General features: G+C 37.3%; 3 protein-coding genes and 1 non-coding gene across 5 annotated transcripts; 1 reads left to right on the forward strand and 3 right to left on the reverse strand.

Annotated features, from left to right (window-relative positions):
- Nucleotides 1–588: 588 nt before the first annotated feature.
- On the reverse strand, nucleotides 589–6,707 carry LOC122654130 (AMSH-like ubiquitin thioesterase 2). Its single transcript, XM_043848107.1, has 12 exons — nucleotides 6,615–6,707; nucleotides 6,458–6,522; nucleotides 5,904–5,976; nucleotides 5,662–5,766; nucleotides 5,350–5,387; nucleotides 4,930–5,179; nucleotides 4,652–4,741; nucleotides 4,139–4,201; nucleotides 3,940–4,014; nucleotides 2,218–2,280; nucleotides 1,775–1,827; nucleotides 589–845 (listed from the first exon to the last, which is right to left on the reverse strand). Exons 1-12 carry the CDS (start codon nucleotides 6,705–6,707, stop codon nucleotides 668–670), a joined length of 1,146 nt encoding a protein of 381 aa, XP_043704042.1. The 3' UTR covers nucleotides 589–667.
- Nucleotides 6,708–8,354: 1,647 nt separating this feature from the next.
- On the forward strand, nucleotides 8,355–8,428 carry TRNAI-AAU. The gene has a single exon. It is a non-coding gene; the product is annotated as a tRNA-Ile (tRNA).
- Nucleotides 8,429–10,074: 1,646 nt separating this feature from the next.
- Nucleotides 10,075–17,763, reverse strand: LOC122654768 (peroxisomal membrane protein PEX14-like). Of its 2 annotated transcripts, none has more exons than XM_043849009.1 (10): nucleotides 17,530–17,763; nucleotides 15,737–15,981; nucleotides 15,557–15,605; nucleotides 15,268–15,455; nucleotides 14,058–14,250; nucleotides 13,811–13,969; nucleotides 13,627–13,694; nucleotides 11,528–11,572; nucleotides 11,367–11,439; nucleotides 10,075–10,729 (listed from the first exon to the last, which is right to left on the reverse strand). In XM_043849009.1, the coding sequence occupies exons 1-10, from the start codon at nucleotides 17,585–17,587 to the stop codon at nucleotides 10,218–10,220; spliced, it is 1,590 nt and encodes a 529-aa protein (XP_043704944.1). In that variant the 5' UTR covers nucleotides 17,588–17,763; the 3' UTR covers nucleotides 10,075–10,217. The 2 variants fall into 2 exon arrangements, with proteins under 2 accessions (XP_043704944.1, XP_043704945.1); XM_043849010.1 differs by having other exon boundaries at nucleotides 10,076–10,718; nucleotides 11,371–11,439; nucleotides 17,530–17,762.
- Nucleotides 17,764–19,453: 1,690 nt separating this feature from the next.
- LOC122654769 (pentatricopeptide repeat-containing protein At2g38420, mitochondrial) lies at nucleotides 19,454–21,686 on the reverse strand. The gene is made up of 2 exons (XM_043849011.1): nucleotides 19,799–21,686; nucleotides 19,454–19,586 (listed from the first exon to the last, which is right to left on the reverse strand). Exons 1-2 carry the CDS (start codon nucleotides 21,300–21,302, stop codon nucleotides 19,552–19,554), a joined length of 1,539 nt encoding a protein of 512 aa, XP_043704946.1. The 5' UTR covers nucleotides 21,303–21,686; the 3' UTR covers nucleotides 19,454–19,551.
- Between the last annotated feature and the right edge of the window lie 904 nt (nucleotides 21,687–22,590).

Below are 22,590 nucleotides of genomic sequence, written 5' to 3' on the forward strand. Positions count from 1 at the left end.
TGAGGTCGAAGAACTTGTATAAAAATGATTGCATATTACTATTGAATGCATCTTCCATAAAAGTTGTCATTTTTGAGGTTCTTATTTTGTCTCATTGTTTGCTCTTAATTTTGTGTGTAACCATCAGTACCTCCAAATTTTTTCTGACCCAAAGCAGGTGATAATCATTGACCTGTTCATTTTACTCAAAACCGTTGACATGGTTTCAATGGTTGGCCAGGGAAGTTGGATTGCAATTTGCAATTATAAAGAAGCTCTCTTTGCCATAACAACCAGTGGACTTCTAATAAAAATTGCAATTCACAATCCCAGGTTGTTGCTTCCGCAGTTCAGTGTAGGATAAAACAGAATTTCAACTTCTTTGCAAGCCAATTAAAGTGTGTAAAACTCTAAAGTGAGTGTTTTCGTGCCCAATAGATGAGTACATCACCAATTAAATTTGTAAATTTAGTTGGTTTATCTTGAATTTTTGATTGGGTGGAATATAGAAAAAATAAAAAAAAGTTCATACAATTTCATTCCTTACATATACCTATGTTATTGTAAACAGAGTTGGCTGATACAGATAGTTTGACTATGTGAAGTAACTGAAACTTCTAGCCGAGCCACTCACAAAGCACTTGAAGTCGTATATTAATGCTTTTGAACGACCATAAGCATCTACCAATCAGCAGCGTAAATCAAAGATTTCAAACCTCAAGTTTTGATTTATATAAACATTAGAGCAGTGCTCATAAAGTGAGCTCCCATCAGGTGGTTCCTGGTGAGAGTGAAATCCCCTCTCCTGGCAATCTTTCAGGACAGACATACCACCTTGGTCAGTCAAACGAAATATTCCATAGCTCCTGTTGAAAGAGCAGGATATGAGCTTCAGAAAGTGGTCTGCAATAATAAATTAATAAAACAGTAACAACTTTTTTCTGAGGTTATTGCACAAGATTGTGTCAAGTCATTCATCACAGAATTAACAAAACTGCTCCATTTGAAAGAAGGTGTCAATGTGCGTTTTGACCTAGATATGATATATAAAAACACAAAAGCGAGCACGCACACGGGCACTCGCACACACACACACACACAACATATGATAGGAGTAACAGAAAAAAGAGATGCAGGGGACATTCAGAAATTAAAAAAAGAAACAAACCTAGAAGTCAACCACCAAGCATAGAACAAGTCCAAATTCTATGCAATGAATCAATAATATCGACTGTTGCAGGACATCAAACTCAAACTAACTTTTGTTCACAAGAGATTCCGAGTTTATGGTACACTCGTACTACTACAATTACAATGCCTTATCTGTATAACATTTCTGACTCTACATCTATTCAGTCAGAGAAGAGCGCATGATATTCGATAATAGTTTCTATCACAGTAATTAATTCAGATCAGACATTTCGTGTATTCACTATTAAGGGGCTTCAAGAATCAAAACACTTGATGCATCCAAAAGTTGTGCACTATTCTGGGGCTTCAAGATTCAAAATACTTAAACACATCCAAAGTTGTGATGTTCATGGACCATAATAGTGTTCAACTATCAAGGATCTCTCTTCTCAGGGTCATTAATATAAATCTGAAAAATATGAATAATTCTGTACCCTTCAATCCATTTATATTTGTGAACATACCTGTTGACAGTAAATACAAAGACATCATATCCTGCTAAGTTTCCCAATTAACAATGTCCAAGTCACACACTTATTGGGAAAAAAAAAAGTTGTTTGGTGTCATGCTATCAATCTACAGCATTCAGGTGAAGAGAGTGCACCTTGAGGTATCAGTTGGAGCCATGACAATGGCAAAAGCCTCGGGCAACATTACCTGCAGAGGAGATAAGACTTAACTTTAGATAGCTCTTTGATCTCAAAACAAAAGCTGCAGAATGTTCAAATTCTGACTCTATTTTGAACAATTCACAAAATTGAATTTAGTCTGACGAAATACAGTTGAAAATTAACTTTTACTACATAATAGTAGCAGTGTAAATGAATAAACATTCATCAACTGGTCACAAGTTGTAACTCCAAAACACATTCCGCACATGAATCAAATCAAATAGTCTGTGCTAGGTCCAAAATTTATTGATCTATATAGAGAGCAGTCTGATCAAAGTTGACAATATAGTGTATACTCACAAGAAACACACCTCAAATGATTGCAAGGTCATGAGAGAGAGAGAGAGAGAGAGAGGTAAATACAGTCAAAGGTTACCTGATAAGAGTAATGAGTGTGCAAATCTATGGATGACATGAAACAAGTCTGAGAAGGATGCGTCTGAAAACAAAAATGAAGGAATTGAGTAAAGAGTTTTAACAGAGCCACTAAAGTTTCATTGACAACATTTACCCAATGCTCTATATTACAGGAAGTGGAGAAAAGGTAGTTATTTACAAAAAGGGAAGACATTTAGTCAGTGCAATAAACTATGACAAACATTTTTGGCTTCATAGCAAGAGATACAACGTAGCCTCACAAAGAATGTGGGAAAATTCAGAAACACTAGTACACTGGTTTCTTTTCCTTTATTTCTCTAGGGTGGTGGTGGTTGAGTGGTTCAGATCCTTTTGAATTGTATCAATCTCTTAGGCTTGTTTGAGTTTAACATAAGTATTGCCAGTGAAAAAAGAAGAAAAGGAATCAACCTCCAACCTATATTCCAACAAGACAAATTTTAAGGAGGTTCCAAGACAAAAATAAAAGCCTTAAGACTTGGATTAGTGCTCATAACAGGAGGTTTTTTTTTTATTATTATCAAGACTACATGTCTCCAGTGGTTTTCTTGTTAAACAATTCTTTAAAAAAATTATTTATGACCAAGCTCAGTTTCTTATACTTTTGACAATTACTATATATAATGCATAAGCATGATCAATTACTGGACTTCATCTCAAGAAGTGCATTTTCAAAAATTACAGCTATATGAGAAAATGGGATCTTGATGTAGTAACCACAAAGTTAAATAATTGGTGCCAACATTTTAAATGCATAAAGAGTCCCATGTAATGACATCAATTCATATATGACCCATGCATTGAAGTCCCAAATAGATAAAGTTTGACTTTGAACCACTTACTGTGTGCTAATAGGCATTTGAAACCCTTCTTTATAATCTCCAAAGATCACATTGTTGATCTTGACTAGTCATTCCAATTTTCATTGAAATCAGAAACATTTTTCCCCCGTAGGGAGGCACATCTGAGGTGTACTACTCTTTTTTCAATTCATTTTTCAATAAGTTCTAGACATAGATAAAGTCAATAATTTTTAGTTGATATTGCTCAGAAGATTCCTTCTAGTTTTGGCATGAAATATGTCAGAGTAATAAACTCATAAAGAGGGAGTCAGGCATTCTGCGAAATCAAATTTGTCCAAGTTTTTTCATCTTAAATTTAGTTTTCACAGCCAAATATATGCCCTGTAAATCATATATTTATATCGCATTTGATAGTTCAGATCTGCAAAAATATCTACAAAGAACATAAAAGGAAAATAATAAGATGTGGTTGGGTGTGAATGTTTTCCCTCTATTTTATTTATTTAGCTGTGCCCTTATTGTAATTTAATTTGATAGTTAATAAGGATTGATAATCCTCTGTTTCTAAAGGTGGTGTTACATTTGTTAATGCAAATGCCTAATCAAAAGATGCTAATTGTTCATCTATGACCTCAAATTGCATAATTCTGTAATCTGTATTGATGTCAAAGCCAGAGATGTTTTAGAAGATCCCTTTTCCCCCAAAGCCACAATGATATAACACAAGACACAAGGAAGAAAAAAGTGCCGAACATAGCATCAGGACAAGCATTAAAACAGAACAAGGAAGCGTCAAATCCCAACAAGCAGCAGATAAACTTCACAAATTTGAAAGCATGCTTAAAACTAGAATGGAAAATCCTACAGGGAAAAATAGATATAACAGAAATGACACATACATGGATCCAGCCAATGGGAAAGAGTGACTGCTCATTTTGTACAGCGTAAATCTCCTCCTCATTTAGTGCTTGACACTGCCATCCGCAAGAGAGGTTACTTGGCGTAAATCTATGGCAGCTATGCTGTACCAAATACTGGTCAACTGTGCTATAACCTTTGCACCAAAGCAAGTTAGTAAGGAAGTTCTCAAGGACTTACAGAACTGGAAGTAGATTCCTGATTAGGAACTATCAAAGTGGTTACATAAAAGGTCCCCTCCTTCTGCATACAGGAAACAAGGAAGTAAAGTAGTTTCAGAATGATGATTAATGCCTTTTCACCCAGCCGCAATCCCTACCCCATGGAAAAAGAAAAAGGTGGTAGTAAATTGAAACAATTTTATCATATTCCCATTCATGCTGACAGTGTTGTAGGCTCCAACTAATAGAATAATATACCTGTAAACTAAATGAATGCAATGAGGAGCCTACAAAAATAAATGAGCAATGCTGTCAAAAGAATTGCAGAGTGTGTGGCCCTCGAAAAGAATGAAATGGCCAGATAATAATCATCGCATCTGAGGTGATTTTGGTTGATGTTGATACCTTAAACAGGGCTCATCACTTAGTCAGAACATAGGAATGAGGGGGGAGTAATTAAGAAAATACAAGGTAGAACAACTTGCTTCTATAATAACACAAAACATGTCATTTACAAGTTCCTGGATCTTACAAGAAAAGCACCAAGAATCCCACATGTCTCCAGATCCTTGTCCGTGTTATCTCTAGCAAGTTCAAGAAAATCTTCCATCAACCTCGCTGACTGATTGGTAAAAATTATTGAACGGTTAGTGGTCTGTTTCTTGAGGGAAAAAAGATGGATCTGTACTTTAAATATATATTTTTTGCAATATAGAGTAAAATTATTTTATTTTTATTGGGGTGGGGGTGATGGTGGTTGGCAATTGCACACGCGCGCACACACACACAAGAAAGTATTTGAGCTCTTACAATATGTACATCTTGAAGGACCCTGGATTCTGAGGTCCCATTTGGTGAAGAGTTTGAGTCCCCATATTTTGAATCATCAACAGTGAGATGTGCAACATGGCCAGCGTAAGGCATGCTATGAATGCAAGAAAGACTAGGAGAAGGAGAGGACTTAACTTTATGCAGATTAATATTCCAATCCTTGGCAGTGGTTGTATCCACTTTTAAAACAGATGCCAACCCAGTTTTTTCCTCATAAACTCTGGTGAAACTGTCATATAGAACAGACAATATACGATGAAAAGAAGTCATATGTAAAATCAAAAGACCCAGCCTTGCATGAGAGTCCAGTGTCTGCAATAATGCTCTGTATGCACCTTTTTACCTGTTCACCTAAGTTTCGTGAAGAGAACATTTCCTGAGCAAGAAAGATAGTGTTACCTCATACTCTTTGTTCCTACTGTACAGCAATGTGCAACCTGCAGAACAATTTATAGTTCATAAGAAAGAGTTCCTTCACAAATTAAATGGTTCCATGTAATTATGCCAATTAAGCCCTTAACAAACAAATCCTACCAATAACCATTCAATGCTAAAGTTATAAGTAGATAGTTGAAACTTAAAGAAGACAAAGAAGAGTAAACCATGGGCAACCAGGTAATCACTTGTGATATTTTTATAGTATATGACAAGATCAAAACTTGACATTGCATTTCATTTGTTCAGGCAAAACAATGAATTCCCTGTTTATACCTTCCTCTCAGTAATGCTTGAAAGGGAATTATTCTTTTGAGGCCATGAATCACGGGCAATCACTTGCTTCAAAATTTCTAGCTCTTGGATTGAGTCCTGATATATCTGATCCAACATAACATGAGCAATCACAAAAAGGATTGTGACTCAGAGAAGAACTAATCTTTCGGTCTTATGAATTACTGTATTCGCAGCTTATGTAGTTTAAAATAAATTTATCTGACAAAGAAATGAACATATACCTTGTTGTGATGAAGCTTTTCTTTTGAAGAGTAGGTCATATAACTCTTATGTTGAGGTAATACTTCAGCAAGTCTGTGAACACAGATTAGAATGATTTTAGCTTGTATATGTTCTTAGGAATGGTTGACATGCGTACCACAATGACTTCATTGGTAGTATGTTCTGCTAAAAAAAAAGTACTGTAATTCAAATAAAACTAGACAGCCTTACTTAATGGAAGACATCAATCAATAAATAGCTAATCCCCTTGCTAACCACAGTTTCATGGACAAGATACAAAGCATGCGGCTATTTCAACAATTTATATTACCAAAATTTATCCCCATCGAAAAAAGAAAAAAAAACCACATTCCAGGAGTAGGGTGGCGGAATTCAGGGGTCAGTAAGATAAAAATGTGTGTCCTGCACCAGAATAGAACTCAGCTATCCATAAAAACCCAAATTCAATCTCAGGAATTTATGTTCCATTCATCAAGATAAGGAAATCAAAAGGTTGAGAGAGAGAGATTTTTTTTTTTGGGGGGGGGTTGGGGGGGTGGCTTAGGAGACATGCCTGCAATATCTGCTGAGAGTTGTATAAAGATCATGTGTTCTCTGTTCATCCCTATAGGTCTTTGCCTAAATTGAACAATAAAACAGTGAAAATATCAGTTAGAAGGAGTGAGAGACAAAGAAACTAAGGTTTAAATGAAGAAGAAGAAGAACACCACCTGGTCCACAAGTTGATCAGAAATACTGTAATGGAAAGTTAGTGGCAATCGATCGTCAGGTGATGCTTTCTTTGGTAGAAATGAAAATTCCATCTAAGAAGAAGAACACTTGCTTCTCTCTCTCTCTCTCTCTCTCTCCGATAATTTCTTCTAAGTCTTTTGGGTTCACTTTCCTATGACGTTTCTGGTTCACGAAGAGCGGGAGGCATGACGTTGGTTGCCGCAGAGGAGTTTCTAGCTTTCACGTAACACGATGGTTTTGGGATAGGCCACGTTCTGAAGGGTTTGCACCCTTAGATGAGAATCTTTTGTCTCATTTCAGAATCTTTACATATAGACGGCTGCATTATCCACACTGTTGATCGGTTTTAGTTAATTTCAACCATCAGATTGGTATCACATGAGGTATATTGAAAAATGGATCTTCTCTTGTCTCTGATCCTCTAATGACGAATAATCGTGCTTTTCTGTCACAAAATTTCATGCACAGAAGAAATGTTTCCCACTCACTCTTATTCATGAATCATGCGTTCATCTTTTCTTATGTCCAAAATAAGATAAGGACACAAATTAAGGATTAAAGTTTTCCTTCACCCAACCAACGGTGATGTGACTAGTGGTGTCAACGTTTCGATCGATCCGATTTTGGTCAAACTGAATTGGTTTTGAATTTTTGATGTGAGAATAGATGAATCCAAAAAAAAAATCAATGAGAAAGGTTTGATTTCAGTCTGGTTTGGATTTGATTTATTTTGATTTTCTCTTATCAAGCTGTTATCGAGTTGATCCGACATGGGTTCTCAATTTACCATGCATATATATATATATATATCTCATTCTGGCAAGAGATCTTTACTTGGTCGCATGGTCTTTACATAAGTGTCTGGATCAATGGGTGAGCACAGCTGAGTATCATCCAAGGGCAGAGGCGTCATCTCACAGTGCCCTGTGAGAGGGAGAGGGTGTAAGAAACACCACCAAGTAGAGATCTTTTTTTCCTATTTATAATAGTTTTTGGGTTGATATCAATTGCGCTTGGATTTTAGGTGCGATTTACGATTGGTCTGATGCGATCTTATTTTCAGTCGGTTCCACAATACCACAAACCGAAACCGACCCTATAAAGAATCGGTTTGGTTTGAACACTTCGGTTTAGGGTTTGACAACCCTAGATATGATCAGTGTTTTATAACTCTAGATTAGCTAGATTGGTCAATTTGGATCGTTCGATTTTGGCCGAAATAAATTCTAGATTGGCCTATCAAAATTTAGGATTAGGGCAACTTTTACCTGATTCTACCGATTCCGATCTACATCAGATTCAATTAGAACCGATTTTGGGTTTTTTAAAACATTGGATGTGACCAAATGGTTGGAATTAGGGTTCATCTTTCATTCCAACATCTATTAATCATGGGCTGAAATAACCTTTGCTAGTCCAATCAGATGATCAGAAGGGAATGAAGAGCTTTTCAATTAAAGTAAAGAGAAAACATTTCCATCATCACAGGTCTTTGTTTATAATTATTTATTTTTAAAAAAATTGTTTCAGCATGCATTGCAGGCAATAGGGATTTTCTTATTAACATTCCATCGTCAAATTATTGTTTTTTACTCTATTATTATAATACAATTTTTTTTTCTTTTCCATTTTCCATTTATATTTGAAAAACATGTCAACTTACTTTTAAATAGTTTTGCAAACCTGTTTTATAATTATTTTAAAACTAATTAATATATGGCCTATTAGCTCAGTTGGTTAGAGCGTCGTGCTAATAACGCGAAGGTTGCAGGTTCGAGACCTGCATGGGCCATAATAATATTATAAATTTTTTCCTTTAATCCCTAACTTCATTGTTTTTCACTAAAAAAACTTTTGAGAATAAAATAAAAAATTATTTCGCCCACCTATCTGTTTGGGCATAGAGGCAGCGTACCACACTTGCCCATGTAGTGTTTTCTTTTATTTTAATTTTTTATTCAAATAAATGTAAAAAACAACATTGATTGACTTGGTTATTGTTATATGTTTTCTTATTTTATTTGTAAGGTTATAATTGTTTATATGTTTTAACTTTTTTTATTCAAAAGGTTTTAAATGTCTCCTAATTTTTTAGTGGGATTTGTTTTTTTCTCGCCATAGTTATTTATTTTAACAATGAATTGACTTAAGTCTGATTTGTATGATTTTTATTTCACTTTCAGGGGGTGATAAGGTCGCAGGTTCGAGATCTGCATGGGCCTATATATGTATATATTAATCGATTTTAAATGGTTTACCATTGGATTAAACCGTTTAATTAATCGGTCTTAAATTTGAAATCAAAATCAAACATTTTTTAAAACAGTTCGATTCAATTTCGGTTTGGTTAAGTGTCATTTACACAATCTGCAAACAACAACATTGGCGGTTATTGTTTTCATTTATCAACCGTTGATCTTCTCTTCTATATATCCAATGAGATAGGGCACAGAATTAATGGAAAAGAGAGAATATTTCCATTAGACTGAATTTTTCTTTTTTTTTCTTCTTTTTTTTGGGTGGGGGGTGGAGGAATAATTATCACCTCCAATTCCTCTAATAGGGGGGAGTGGACCCCACCTTAGACACTGTTTTCGGGCAAAGGGTAGGATGATAATTTCTGCCCTCATGTAAGGAATTGGAGGAAGTGGAGGGGCAGCGAATTGGAGGAGATAACCCCCCCCCCCCCCAATGTGTGTAAATGGAAACATTTAGCTTCTTTGCTTAAAGATGGGATTAAATCCCAAGTCTGTTTGTTTTTTGGGTAGGAATCCCAAATCTGTTACCAATCACCATCCCATAAAGAAGCAAGTTTGACGTGTAACACATTAGTCCATTTTAAAATTAGATTAGCCTACAATGTGAGAGGGTGAGGGGGAGGAATGGTAGAATAGGTTAATTAAACATAATGATGCCTATTTGTATATGACTAAAGTCAAAACAGATTTGTAGCACAAGAAAAGAATTCACCCAGACAAAAAAGAGTCAAAACAAAACCAAGGTTGAGACTGCAAAAGATTCGCATAGTTTTACACAAGGTTGGAACCAGGAGTTGCGAGTTTAGTTGACTCCATAACAAAAATAGGAAAAGCGATTGCTGCCTAGGCCCCTAGATCCTGCATGCGGGTTGGCCACGGGAGCACACATGCAAGCATCACCCTAGGCAGGATTGTTGGGGGCAACGCTGTACTTTCAAACACTTCTGTGTCTAGGCACAGGAGTCACACGGGCCACGTGACTAGGTAACATTCTTTTCCCCCTAAAATATATATCCGCACACCAGTCAATCTCTTTATTATAAACATCAACCTGAAGGATAACTGAAGCAATGCCCTTGGAGTGTCAATCCTCTTATTAAACTATTCACAACAGCCATCCCCACCAAGCTTATTTCACAGAGTTCACAAAGACTCATCTCATGCATCCATCGGTGTAAAATCTCTCTCTCTCTCTCTCTTTCTTTCTTGTAGAATCAAAATTATTATGCACCACGGCCATCACTCTGATAAGCATGAAAGTTTCTGCTGATTACTCTCTCTAAATGGGTAATACCAGAGGCTGATTGTAAGTCTGATCCCACATTAGTTTCTTTCATTACTTATTTCCTGCTCCCGTATCTCATTGGATTCCAGGCTTGGACTCTCATTGTTGATTTCCAGTTGACCACCTGATTCCGATACTTTTGTGACCCTCTGCAATTCATCATCAATGTCATCTGAAGGGCCTGCACTTATCTGATCATTGCTAGTTTGTCCTCTTGGAATCAAGGGTTTTGGCTGTCGTATTGCAGCAGCAGCTTCAGGCATGGCAACAGGTGGTGCTCGGGGTGGAACCCACACACGCTGAGGAACCTGCTGATTGGTCACCCCAAATGCACCATTTGAGGTTGTCTGCGGTTCATTCTCAGATTCAATTTCTGTGATCCTCATATTTTTCTGTTGCCACCAAGGTTCTGAACCGTAACCATTCAACTGAGATGTAGGCCAGCTATCTTGTTCCTTGGAGTTTGAGCCTTCATCATTCGTATGGGACTGAAGACCATAGCTGGAGTTATTTTGAGCCTGACTGACCACCTCCCATGGCTGTTCAGAAGGTAATGAAAAAAAAGATGAAATTAATAAAGTAGATGGGTATGAACCACAAATCCCCTAAATTCCTTGGCTACTGATTTTCCTATCAATATTCACATTCCAGAATGTTGCAACGATGAAATCATCCAAATAGTAGATTAAAATTTGTTTTGAGCCTGACTCATTTATCATGATATTTGCCACTGTTGTTTATAGCCAACTCATTCCACCGAGTTGAATATCATAAACATCAGATTCAAATCTCTTGCAGGTTTGAGAAGAGTCAAAACAGAAAAATATGCCCCTATCCTTACTAACTGCAAGAAGAGACCAGATTATCTGATGGTCAGGAATATATATATATTATTTTTTTTTTTTTTTATGGGGGGGGGGAGGGGGTATAGCATATCCAAGAGGTGGGACTCATGGTTGGATGGCTTGAGTCAATAATATGGCCTCCACTACGACAGCAGATAGAATACAGCCCATGCTGCTATGGTTCTTTGGGAATGATGGTACACATCGATGATAATAAATCATCACTATAAACGTGACTTTATCATTTATTCCTTCAGCTACTTATATAACAAGAATAAAGGCACAAAGGCACTCTGTATTTAGTTATATGAAGATAAAATAAAATGGTTAAGCTCTTGAGGCAAACCTTTACTCTAGGTGCTAATGGAGGATTTGACAGTAGCTGATTAGGGTTGGGAGGCAGATCGTTGATCTCCTGAAAACAGAGCAGAATTAGAGAAGAGTAGAATTGAAATCCAATCAAACCAAACAAATTGAATGTAGGGGGGAGGGGGGAAAATTACTCTGATCCCGGGAGGTTTCTCTCCTCGATGAACCCTAGCCGTCATCTGCAAAGAGAGTTTCAGAACTCAAACATTTGCATTGCCAAATTTTGAATTTAAAAACATGGAAGGAAACATATGATGTAGTTGTATTAGACATTAAACCCATATGGAGGCCTATGTGCAATTTTGGGAGGCTCATAAGGTGTTGGTGGCAATGCCTTTGGGTAGTTATATTATAGGTTGGGGGCCTTTTTTCTTTTTTTTTTTGAGTTTCATTGTAATGGGCCTAATTTATAAGCCCATAAAAGTAGGGTAAGTTAGTACACGGGGTTAGTAGTTAAGTGTTTGAGTTAAATAAGAATATTTAATAGTAAAATAGAGTTCTGTTTTGAGTTTATTTGTTTAATTAAGTATGTTAGAGCGATTAGGAGTCCTTTTATGAGTCAATTTACGAATTTTAGGTGGTCTTAATATATATAGTACACCCCCATATAGGATTAATGTCTAAGGCAACTGCATCACCATATATGATAAAACAGATATTACAGGTGTAGAGAATTGCCTATACTATTCATGATTATGCTCACATTGACCACGTGTCAGATCCATAACTACCGACATACCCAACATCATGTTTTGATTGTTAGGTATCACACAAATGGTCACTAGAAGAAGGCTCAACATAGAAATTTTATCTAATCATATGGTATTTACTCTCAAGGCTTCAAAGATCCAATTTCCTTCATAATTAAAATAATATATTTATGCTCCAGAACAGTATCCATCGTGTTATACCCTACTGAATAATGCTGTTGTGGACAGATCTCTGAACCCATATCCATGTTGATTTGCGCTAGTGTCAAAGGTTACCTGAATGGTCCAACATTCTTGACCAGATGAACAAGTCATATTTGGATTGCTTTTGAGCAACCACATCTATACAATTATATGAATTTGAGAAACTGTTATGGGCAAAATGATCTCATCTGTTGATACTTTACTTTTGCTCACTTATGGTTGATTGTCAAATAAAATTAATAAAAATAAAAAGCTTCATTAGTCAACTATTTCAAAAATCATTATTAGATTTCATACGCAATTCCAACCCACTTTATGCAACATCACAAATGTGGATGTGGGATTTATTTTTTTTGGGGGGTGGGGGGATGAATTGGATGTGGGAAAAGTACCCCCAAAAAACAAAAGAGGAAAAAAGAAAAAAAAATGAAATTAATCAATGATATGAAGAAAAGAATCACGCCACTCTTAATAAAAATGGAAACATATACATAAGAAGCCTAGCCGCAAGCACAAAACATGCCTTTTGCTGAGCTATTAAATATTAGATCTAGGCTTTCGAATTACAGAGAAGAATGCTTCCTGTGAAAAGATTAGACAGAACAATATAAAAGGGATCACTCTTCAGATTAGAATAAGCCTACTTGTCTAAGGTGGAAAGACCAGGGAATGTGTTGTTAAATACATGTCTTGTGTTCAAATTCCCTTTGCATCCTGAGTTACTGACCTCATTGGAAACAGGCTTACTTGCTAGAAATACCAAAGTAACTTTATTTTCCACTTTTCATTTATCTTTAATTTTACTTATTTATTTTTAATAATTTTATTCTATAAAAAAGGTATGAGAGGGCGGGCCTTGGTGCAACGGTAAAGGTTGCTCCATTGTGACCAAGTGGTCACGGGTTCGAGTATGGAAACAGCCTCTCTATTAAAGCAGGGCTAAGGCTGTGTACATTATGAACCTCCCCAGACCCCGCAGTGGCGGGAGACTCATGCACTGGGTACGCCCTTTTTTTAATTTATAAAAAAAGTATGAACCCCAAGCATAACATAGCACAGAAGAAACACAACATATTGGAATGATACATTAAGACCAAAAGGAGACACATATCCCAGTATAGATTTGATGTTTCAAGGATCCTCTGTTAATTGTCAAGTTTATCAACTAAATCATTTCCGTATTAAAGGGCATACCCAGTGCAACCAATCCATTCTTACATTAAGATTTCTAAATTCTTTTTCTAAATGGTAGGATATGCTGAAAGTACCACTTCAATCATGTATGAACAAGAAACAGAAAGCTCAGGCATGTTAAATACCTCCATATATGATTTTGGATGAGGTGTGACTGAGGGCTCCATAGATGCAGGTGCTGATGGAGGCCTCACTGCACAAAACACTCCAATCATAAGAATAAAGATACAATATTAGAACAAAATTATATGGAAATGAAAGATTTAAAAGCAAATAATATGGAGGAAACAGGAAAATAGCTTAGCTTACCATTCCATGATAGCGTTTGAGTATGTTCATCTGTCTGCTTGTTTGATGAAAGAGCAATGTCTCTTGTAGCTTCCAATTTCCGAATAGCATTACACATAGACCTCATTTCCTCTACCTGGACATCCAACAAACTCCTAAAAGCCTCAAAGTACTTCTTCTCTGAAAAAGATACACAAATGTCAGGATTCATTTTAATGAAGTCATAAAGAAAGGAGAGTATGCACATATGTATGTATATAATCCCCACCTTCACTTTTGGAGTTCAACATTTCCTGACTGACTTTGGCCACATCTGCTGCTGCAGCGGCAGCTGCCTTTGCAGCTGCTGCAGCTTCTTCATTCAGACTTGGTTTTGAATTACTTTTCTTGTCACCTTCTTCTTCTTCTTCTTCAGAAACCACCTTTCTAATCCAAGACTTCAACCTAGGGACAACAGCATGCTACACAGGAATATGTCATCAGATTGGCAGCCACATGTGAACCAGTTTGAAATGGTAAAACATCTAGGATATCAAGAACCTTCTATACATTCTCCTGGCTGGAAAAACCACAGTAAAATACCTATCAGGTAGCTGGCAATGTAATATAACCATGAATTGTATCATGCTCTCAGTTTTGACATTCTTAAGACTCAACTGCTGATACTTTTGATTAATGTCCAAACTTAAGATTTCAGAAATATGAAAAACAAATATAATATTCCCCAGTAATTTAGTGGTAAAGATCATTTTCGGAGACAAAAACCAACATCAGATGTATGCCCATTCTCATTGGTTTACCTACAGCTGTCACGGCGTCTACGAGACCCAAGGCATTGGAAGGGGCATGGACACAAGGTGACCAACAAGGAGCCTGGCGCCCAGGTGACGCTTTGACAACTATGGGTTACCAACATTAAACTTCTTATATTGCAGCTATAGGTTTGTCGCACAAGATTATAGTAATAAAACTTAGGTTTCTAGATTCCAGATGTCATTTACAATTTATCGCACATATGGTTGTCAACTTTAGGCAAATACACACACCTAATTTCTTGGTTCAACCAATTACCTAATGTAAGAAGGGGAGTCCAAATTAGTAAGTTTCAAATCTCGGAGCGATATTTGTTCCATTACAAATGGAAAGAATGATTCTTTCACAATGCCACTTAAAATAACTTTCTCCCATAATTATTTGAAAAATTACAGTTGGCATGTTCGGAGGATTCCTATTTCAAAGTTTTCATATCTTGAAGGATTTGATGAATTAATCTATTGGAAGTTCAAACTAAATAATTATTTCACATTGTTACTCAAAATAACTGATTTCCCACCTCCACCCCCTTTTTGGTTATCTGTAGCCGTTCCCGTATTTACTATCAAGCTGGGTGAGTGGGAACTTTAGCTAACCTTATAGCTCACTGAGTCAACAGTAGCACCCTACGTAATCAGTTTGATGGTTAAATGGTGTTCTAATACCTTAACAAACAAGGCAGATCCAGCTCCAGAAGCAGCAAGCAACCCTACAGCAAGAAAAGCATGAGACCAATGAAACTGGTACTTCGATAATGTAGCCACTGTAGAAACAACAGCAGTAGGAGCAGCTGCTGCGGGTTGTGGACTTTGCGTTTGTGTGTGCATATTTGCAGATGAATTCAACTGGCCATCTGTGATCAATGACACAACGAGACAATAACATATCAGCTGAAATGTGAAAATTATGATAAAAGAGTCCCAATATACAGTCCAAATGCTGTTCCCTTTTTACCTTGATTTTTCATAGTTGGCTGCGCACTTGTAACAGTTGGAGGCGTGTCCTAGGATTTATATAAAATATTACACATGAAGCATGAGTATAAGAGAATCAGAGGACCATTACAATTTGTCCTCATGAATTTAAAGGGTATATCGAGAATAAGGCACAGACTAAAACAAGGTTTTTGCTTACAGGGACACGGCGGAAGGCTTCATCTATCTCCTCCTTCGTGAGGCCCTTTTTCTCGAGGAAAGAACGCCTGTAGATGACTGGGGAACCACTAACTTTAGGATGTGATAGAAACTTTACAGCATTTTGCACTTGCTCCTCTCTTATTGGTTCAGAGTTCACAAACACTGATTTTGATGAAGTTTCTTTCAGAGTTTCTCCATTGGGATCTTGCCCATTCCCCTCCATTGGTTTCACAAGCTCTGACTCTGACATAAAGAAAATTATCCATTGAAGGGTGCTCATAAAATAGCACAAATGGTGTTTGATCTACAAAGATTGATTAGAGTATCTATATAAGTGCATATTTCTGCATCTTCAGCCATCCTAGATGATCATGAATGCAAACAAGAAAAGCATATTGACCTTGAGAAGAAAGTCCAATGTGTACAAACTTCGATAAAGCTAATTGAAAACTGTAATAAAATAAAACACATGAACTTATTCATCCATCTATTACACTTACGAGATAAAATAACTCAAAGACTAACTTCCCATTTACGTTTTACATGACAGGATGAAAGGGGAAAAGCTCAGTGAAGCTTTTGATGACATGAAAATGAGTAAGCTGTCAACCACAGTCATGAGATGCCAGTGACCTCTAGCAAGTGTCCTGGCATTGTCATCCCTTTGCTGAAATTGGGTGGTAGGAAAATAAAATGGTGTCCACACACACATACACAAACACAGAGGGAGAGAGTGATATTGTCCTCAAGTCAAGGTACTAAACAACTTCAATGGAGGTAGTAGTAGTATAAGATATACAGAATTCCCATTACTGTCAGTGTGGGACTAACATAAGAATGCAGCTGCATGAGCTTTGGCACTCACACTCCTCTGCCATGGGCTAATTGACGGATGGCCGGGAAGTATATAGCTCCCTAAGGGTTACCAGTACCCAAGCAAATGATTTTTTTTTTTTTTTTTGGCAATGCACGAAAATCCAATTACAGCCTTCACCATCTTGAAGATGCTATACTGTCAAAGAAGCTAAAGTGAAGTAAATCGATTGGAATTACTTAAAACTTCTTGGCCACCAAAAGATAAACGATGTCCTAATCGCCTATAGAGTTTGAAACAAAGAGCCCTTGCACAACAACATGGTCCAAGAATCTGAAATGCCACGACCTTAGTATATATTCGACACTAGCTGGTTCATTAAAAAAAGTGAGATGAACCAGCTGAATCATTGACCTCTACGAGAATAAAAGTATCAAAACCATGGGAAACAAAGATAGCAAAGACAGAATGCAATTTACTCCCATACTACCTAAACTAGAAAAAGACGATATAAAAAAAAATGCTAGAGAGGGATTGAAACAGAAAGAAAGAAATTGAATAACAGCTTTTTAACTAATCTGTAAGTTTTCTAGAACAATCATAAGGTTCAGTTTTGCGTCTCATCACGTGTTCCCTCCGACAGCAAGAAGTTGAAAACAAATTCAAACACGCATTAGAATTCGATATCATTCAGAATTGTCATGAGCACTCAATTCTCAGGGACAAATCCTATTAGTAAATTGAAAAACAAGTAAATAGAGACTTTTATGTTGGACTTCTAGAATATAACTATAATTCGTAGTTGCAATTGCAAAAATTGAAAAACCATAGCCTCACACAGAATTCAGCACTGAAACAACAACGAAATTCATTTCAGAAACCAAAGAATCTAACGAAATAAAGGGAAGGAAGGGGAGTGTGAAGAACAGAGAAGAAGCTCGAAGTTAATGATGAAGAGATAAAACTAAAAATATCACCAGGGTTTTGAGGTTTCGCGTCCGAAACAGTCGAGGGAATGGTAGATTCAGAACCCATACTCACTCCCGTAAAAGAACTGATGATCTCGGCCTAAATCAAATCACGCACGAAGTGAATGATCAGGTTAGAAGTTCTGAATCTAATCCACGAGGAATGGAAATTGAAGAAGAAGCAGAAAAACTTGAATTGAAGGAATTGATAAATAAATACTACCTGTGATGACGAATTGGAGTATAGAAGATTGGGGCATGGGACTTCAGAGAAGTTTGCTCATATCGAAGCGTAGCAGAAAGCGCCAAAAACAAACAGAGCAGATGATTCCCTTTTAGGCGTTTTAGCCACTCGTCCGTATCACTATAATCCGGTGGGAGCGGCTAGGCAACGTGGGTTCAGGTGGGACCGGGTTCTACGTATGGATTATTAACCTGCGGCAGTGGTTGGTGGAGATGTTGACACATGATCGCTTGGATATCCAACAAACTCTATAGTCAATGAATTCGGATCATTAGATGTTCGAGCTGCTACATGTCTACATGTCAATATCTCCACCTACCACTGCCGCACTGCCACGTTTTAGAGAATTGAAGAGGATAATTTTTCTCTGGATATTGGTATCTTATATGCCGTATAGGCCGATATGTATCCAATATAATTGATATCGTGGGAGACTGACACCGATATAGTTATCAATACAGAATCGGCTGTGTCAGCCAAAAAGTGGTTGTTGTTTTGGCGAAAAAATCGCCACGACACTTGTCAGAGTGTAGAGGAACACACGCCCTCTAACATCACACTTGTGGATCCCACTCTCTCTCCCTCTGTGTTGGATGATTTTTAATTTCTGGCTCCTTCATTGGTAGGAACTTGTAGAGTTGTACTGCATCGTAGTAGATCCTCTTCCTTATTTTTAATGAAAAAGGGAATTTTCGATTCTCTTTTTTCCTTTGGGGAAAGAACGCCACCTGGTCACATAGGCACACCATCCCTGCGCCCAGCCAGAGGGGTGCTACTAATGATCGCCGCACCCCCTAGAAACATGAAAATGATCAGAGATGCGACAATCATTTTACACACCCTTGTGTCAAGCTGCGTGACTAAGTGGCTTTCTATTTCCCATATATTTTTGTTAATCTCCTATGGAGGGTCCGGCCAATAGGGGTTGGCATCCCAACTCAAAGAAGGCCAACCAAGACGTTGGCCGGTAGGGGATGGGGGTGTGGGAAAAGAGAGAATAACTGGATGTACACATCCCAATTAAGTAAGGTGATAATGGGTTGAAATATAACTGCAATGTATTTGTAATATTGTATATATGACACGAATCATGAGGAAAAGAAACATTGGTAATCTGATGATCACTATAATTAATCTTTTTTTATTTTTTTTGGGTGAAATGATCACTATAATTAATCATGAAACACTGAAATGAGTTCATCTCCTGTCTACATGCAAAAAGGACATTATTAAATGCAAAGGGTGTGTTTCTCTTGCTTTTACAGAGTACAAAATTAACTATTAATTAAATGAATTTACAAATTAGTTGTTATTTAATTATTTTTAAATTTACATCCAACCTGTAAGGCCCCAGGGCATCAACAATCGAAATAATCAGTCTCAGTTGTTGAAACACACAAAGATCAACACAATGCAAGGTCTGTCAAATGTTGCAAATGAAGTTTAATTTTTTAATTCCAGTAGAACAACTTCCAAATCAGGCAAGCACTCCAGGTCAACCAACAGAAACAAGCAAAAATATTCTGATAAAGACATTCCACAGTAATATCATGATGACTTACGAAGTCATGTGCGGTAGCAATACCAAACCAAATACGACGAGTAGTAGGGTCTTGAGCGAAGCCTTGGCTAAACCTTGGAAAACTTAATGCCATAATACCTTCCAAATCCTCCTATTGTCCTACTGCAAATCTCTGGCACCATTTGGCATATAGGACCAAGGATAGTGCAAGATCTCTCGAGGATCAGAAATGCAACAGATACCTGAGGTTAGAACTGAAGTTACATCAATAGTAACCTAACCCGAATGGAAGCCAAAGGGTACTTCTTGTTGGTGAGAAATAAATCCGCAGCAAAGTAGAATGCTTCAGTGTATAATCAGTTGTCGAACTCCAACACTACCTTCCACTGCTGTCTTTTTTGCAGCCTTGGTTGTTGCTGGAACTATATGGTATGGTTCAACAACTACCCCGATTGAATTATTTGTGCTAGGCAATTACTTAGAAATATATTTTGTGCAACAACCCTTTTCCTAATTCCACATTAGATCCTCCAAAATAGTTGAAGTGCTCTCAAGAAGACTGGTTTTAAATCCCAAACTGAGAAGTAATGCCTCCCAAACCCTTGTCCCAGGAGTAGCATCACGACTAACCATTTGTTCCAACAGTTTGAGGGCCTCAGAAACAAGACCTTTCTTACACAGCCCACAGACAATCTCATCAAAAGTCAGAGACTGAGGAATAAAACCCCAACTCCACATCTCCTCCAACAACATCAAAGCTTCCATCACTTGATCTTTAGAAACCAAGCCATCAATCAGAATTGTATATGTATGCAAATTCCCTTGGACGCCCTTCAAACCCATCTCCTTTATCAGATCTTGTGCTCTCCTCACCTGCCCAATCTTACAAACCATCCCTATAAGTGTGTTATAAGTAACCACATCTGGTTTGCACCCAAATTGCTCCATTAAACCAACCATCTTAAATCCAGCTTCTACATTATTCTGCTTACATAAACCATTTATATAGACATTGAAAGAATAAAGGTCAGGAACTAAACCCATCACAAGAATTTCATCAAACAAATCATCTGCCTTCTGAAAATCCCCAGCAGAGATAATCCCATCCAGAACCATGGTATAACAAACGATGTCAGGCTTGATCCCATCCGATTTCATCTGGTCTAACACATCCAAGGCATCCATCCCCCTCCCATCTTTAACCAAAACTTTTATCACATTAACAAAGTCACCCGCATTCAGAGTGAATCCTGTCTTCTGCATTTCACCCAGGAAATCCGTAACCTCGAGTGACGAGAACTCGCCATGTTCACACATTGATGAGAGAATCAAAGAATACAATGTCACATCTGCATTGTACCCACAACGAGGCATATGATTCAATAGCTCAATAGCATTACCAATCCTTTTTATCTTACAAAGAGTAGTAATCAGTATATGAAAGCTTGACTCCTCAAGCCGAATATTTATAGCATGACTCTTTAATAGAATTTGGTGAACCATTTGAAGACCAACGCTTTTCTTACAGAGAACTAAAAGTAAAGCATTCAGGGAGTGAACAGAGAGGGTGCATCTGAATTTTGGAATTCTGAAGAAGATATCAACAGCATCCTGAAACATATTTGCCTTTCCATAGATTCGGATAAGATCAACAAAAAAATTTTCTGGTGGCTCAAAACTTTCAACTTTCTCAAGACGATCCAGGACTGGAGGGAGTTGATCAAACCAGAAATTTTTGGCTAAGGTTTTGATAATGAAAGAGTATGCATAAGGGGTGGGTTCACATCCATAAATGTTGAAGGAGTTGATGAGGGCAGAGAGGAGAAGAGGCTTGTCAGGGTTTTGTTGTTGTTCAAAATTTGCTGCCTCTCTCATAAGGGTTTCCATTGCTCGCTGTTCATCAAACTTTTGCTGCCATTTACCTTTGTAGGGTGAGAGAGGCCACCGTCTTTGTTTTCCACCTCTTTTCACAAGACTACTAAAACTGCTTACAGAAGAAGAATTGAATAGCGCCATGCTGTTGTAGTGATTATGGAAAATGGGAAGTCTACTAATATCTAATTCTTGAAAAAGTACCTACCCATGTCATGTGATGGATGATATTGCAAAAAGGCAGCTCCGTCAGTCCCGGAACCTTGTTAACTGTGATGGATGATGATGAGGTCAATCCCCAATTATTATTCTATCAAACTCCCACCCATTGCTTATGAACTCAAATTATCTGCAACAATTATCAGTTCTAGTATTAAGATACTAGACAAGATCAATCATTAAAACAATTAATTACATGACATATATCTCTCTTTTTACTAAGAAATTCTATTTTACAAGATCAGAAAATTAGGTTCATGTCATATCATCCAACATACGGTCCCACCATAGGAGATCTCCTACCGGATTCAGATGTGGATTAAATGATAGAAATCACCAAGAGATTACAAAGATATTAGAAACTGAGAAACTAAGGGTGTGTTTGGCATGAACTCCAGGATCCCTTATCCCAGAGATTTGGATTGAGATTGTTGTTTGGTTTGCTCTTTAGTAGTTATAAATTCTGAGGACCATAAACTTTATATACTTAATACTATATTAAGTATATAAAGTTTAGGACCAACTTTCCCTCCACCCACAGTGAATGGGGGCGGGAGAGGGCAGGAAACGGTATCGGAAGGGTATTTTGGAACATACTAAAACCCTAGGAGGGGTTTGTGAACTTAGGATGGTGGGTGAACCGTCCTCTATGGGTGGAGGGAAACTTTGACCTAAAGTTTATGGGCGAAGATCTCAAAAGTTCCAACATATTTTCGTTGCCTTCCATTTCATAATACATGGTTCTTCTAACTTCTAAAATCTGTGGGCTAGGCTTCACACCAACTTGGATTACTCCACGGTTTGCAAGGAATCACTCATGCTGCAAAGAATGCAATAAGATCTTAACGGTAATGGTATACCCTAATTAATTTCCAGGGATAACCAAAAACATAAATAACATTAAAAGATAGGGTGGGGGGTGGGGGGGAAAGCAGCAGAACTGATTAAGCAGGCCTGGTCAATCAATATATCTGCTAACAACTAACTAACAGTTTCTTTTTCTCAAGTTGAATTCAAGAATGAAAAAGGGCAAACAACTAACGGTTTCTTTTTCTTAAGTTGAATTCAAGAATGAAAAAGGGTAATCAAGATCATTCCAATTTCCAGCACTCCCAACTTGAGGATATATCATAACAGCAAGTAAAACCAGTGAGAAATGTGAATGCACAATTGCAAATTGCCAATTCACATTTGGCAATACCAGATCCACTCA

Source organism: Telopea speciosissima, chromosome 3 (assembly GCF_018873765.1).
Source record: "Telopea speciosissima isolate NSW1024214 ecotype Mountain lineage chromosome 3, Tspe_v1, whole genome shotgun sequence".
In the NCBI taxonomy this organism is placed as follows: Eukaryota; Viridiplantae; Streptophyta; class Magnoliopsida; order Proteales; family Proteaceae; genus Telopea; species Telopea speciosissima.

Bases quoted from the DNA above. Each gene is read 5' to 3' on its own strand.
- LOC122654130 (XM_043848107.1), bottom strand. From the start codon at position 6,707: ATGGAATTTTCATTTCTACCAAAGAAAGCATCACCTGACGATCGATTG. The intron at 6,523-6,614 runs GTGGTGTTCTTC...TGTTCAATTTAG, and splicing joins CTGATCAACTTGTGGACCAG to GCAAAGACCTATAGGGATGA. The intron at 5,180-5,349 runs GTAACACTATCT...TCTATATGACAG, and splicing joins GTAGGAACAAAGAGTATGAG to TTTCACCAGAGTTTATGAGG.
- LOC122654768 (XM_043849009.1), bottom strand. From the start codon at position 17,587: ATGGGTTCTGAATCTACCATTCCCTCGACTGTTTCGGACGCGAAACCT. The intron at 14,251-15,267 runs GTATTAGAACAC...ATTCCTGTGTAG, and splicing joins GATCTGCCTTGTTTGTTAAG to CATGCTGTTGTCCCTAGGTT. The intron at 11,440-11,527 runs GTAATTTTCCCC...CTCTGTTTTCAG, and splicing joins AGAAACCTCCCGGGATCAGA to GAGATCAACGATCTGCCTCC.
- LOC122654769 (XM_043849011.1), bottom strand. From the start codon at position 21,302: ATGGCGCTATTCAATTCTTCTTCTGTAAGCAGTTTTAGTAGTCTTGTG. The intron at 19,587-19,798 runs AGGAAAAGGGTT...CAACAAGAAGTA, and splicing joins GGAGGATCTAATGTGGAATT to CCCTTTGGCTTCCATTCGGG.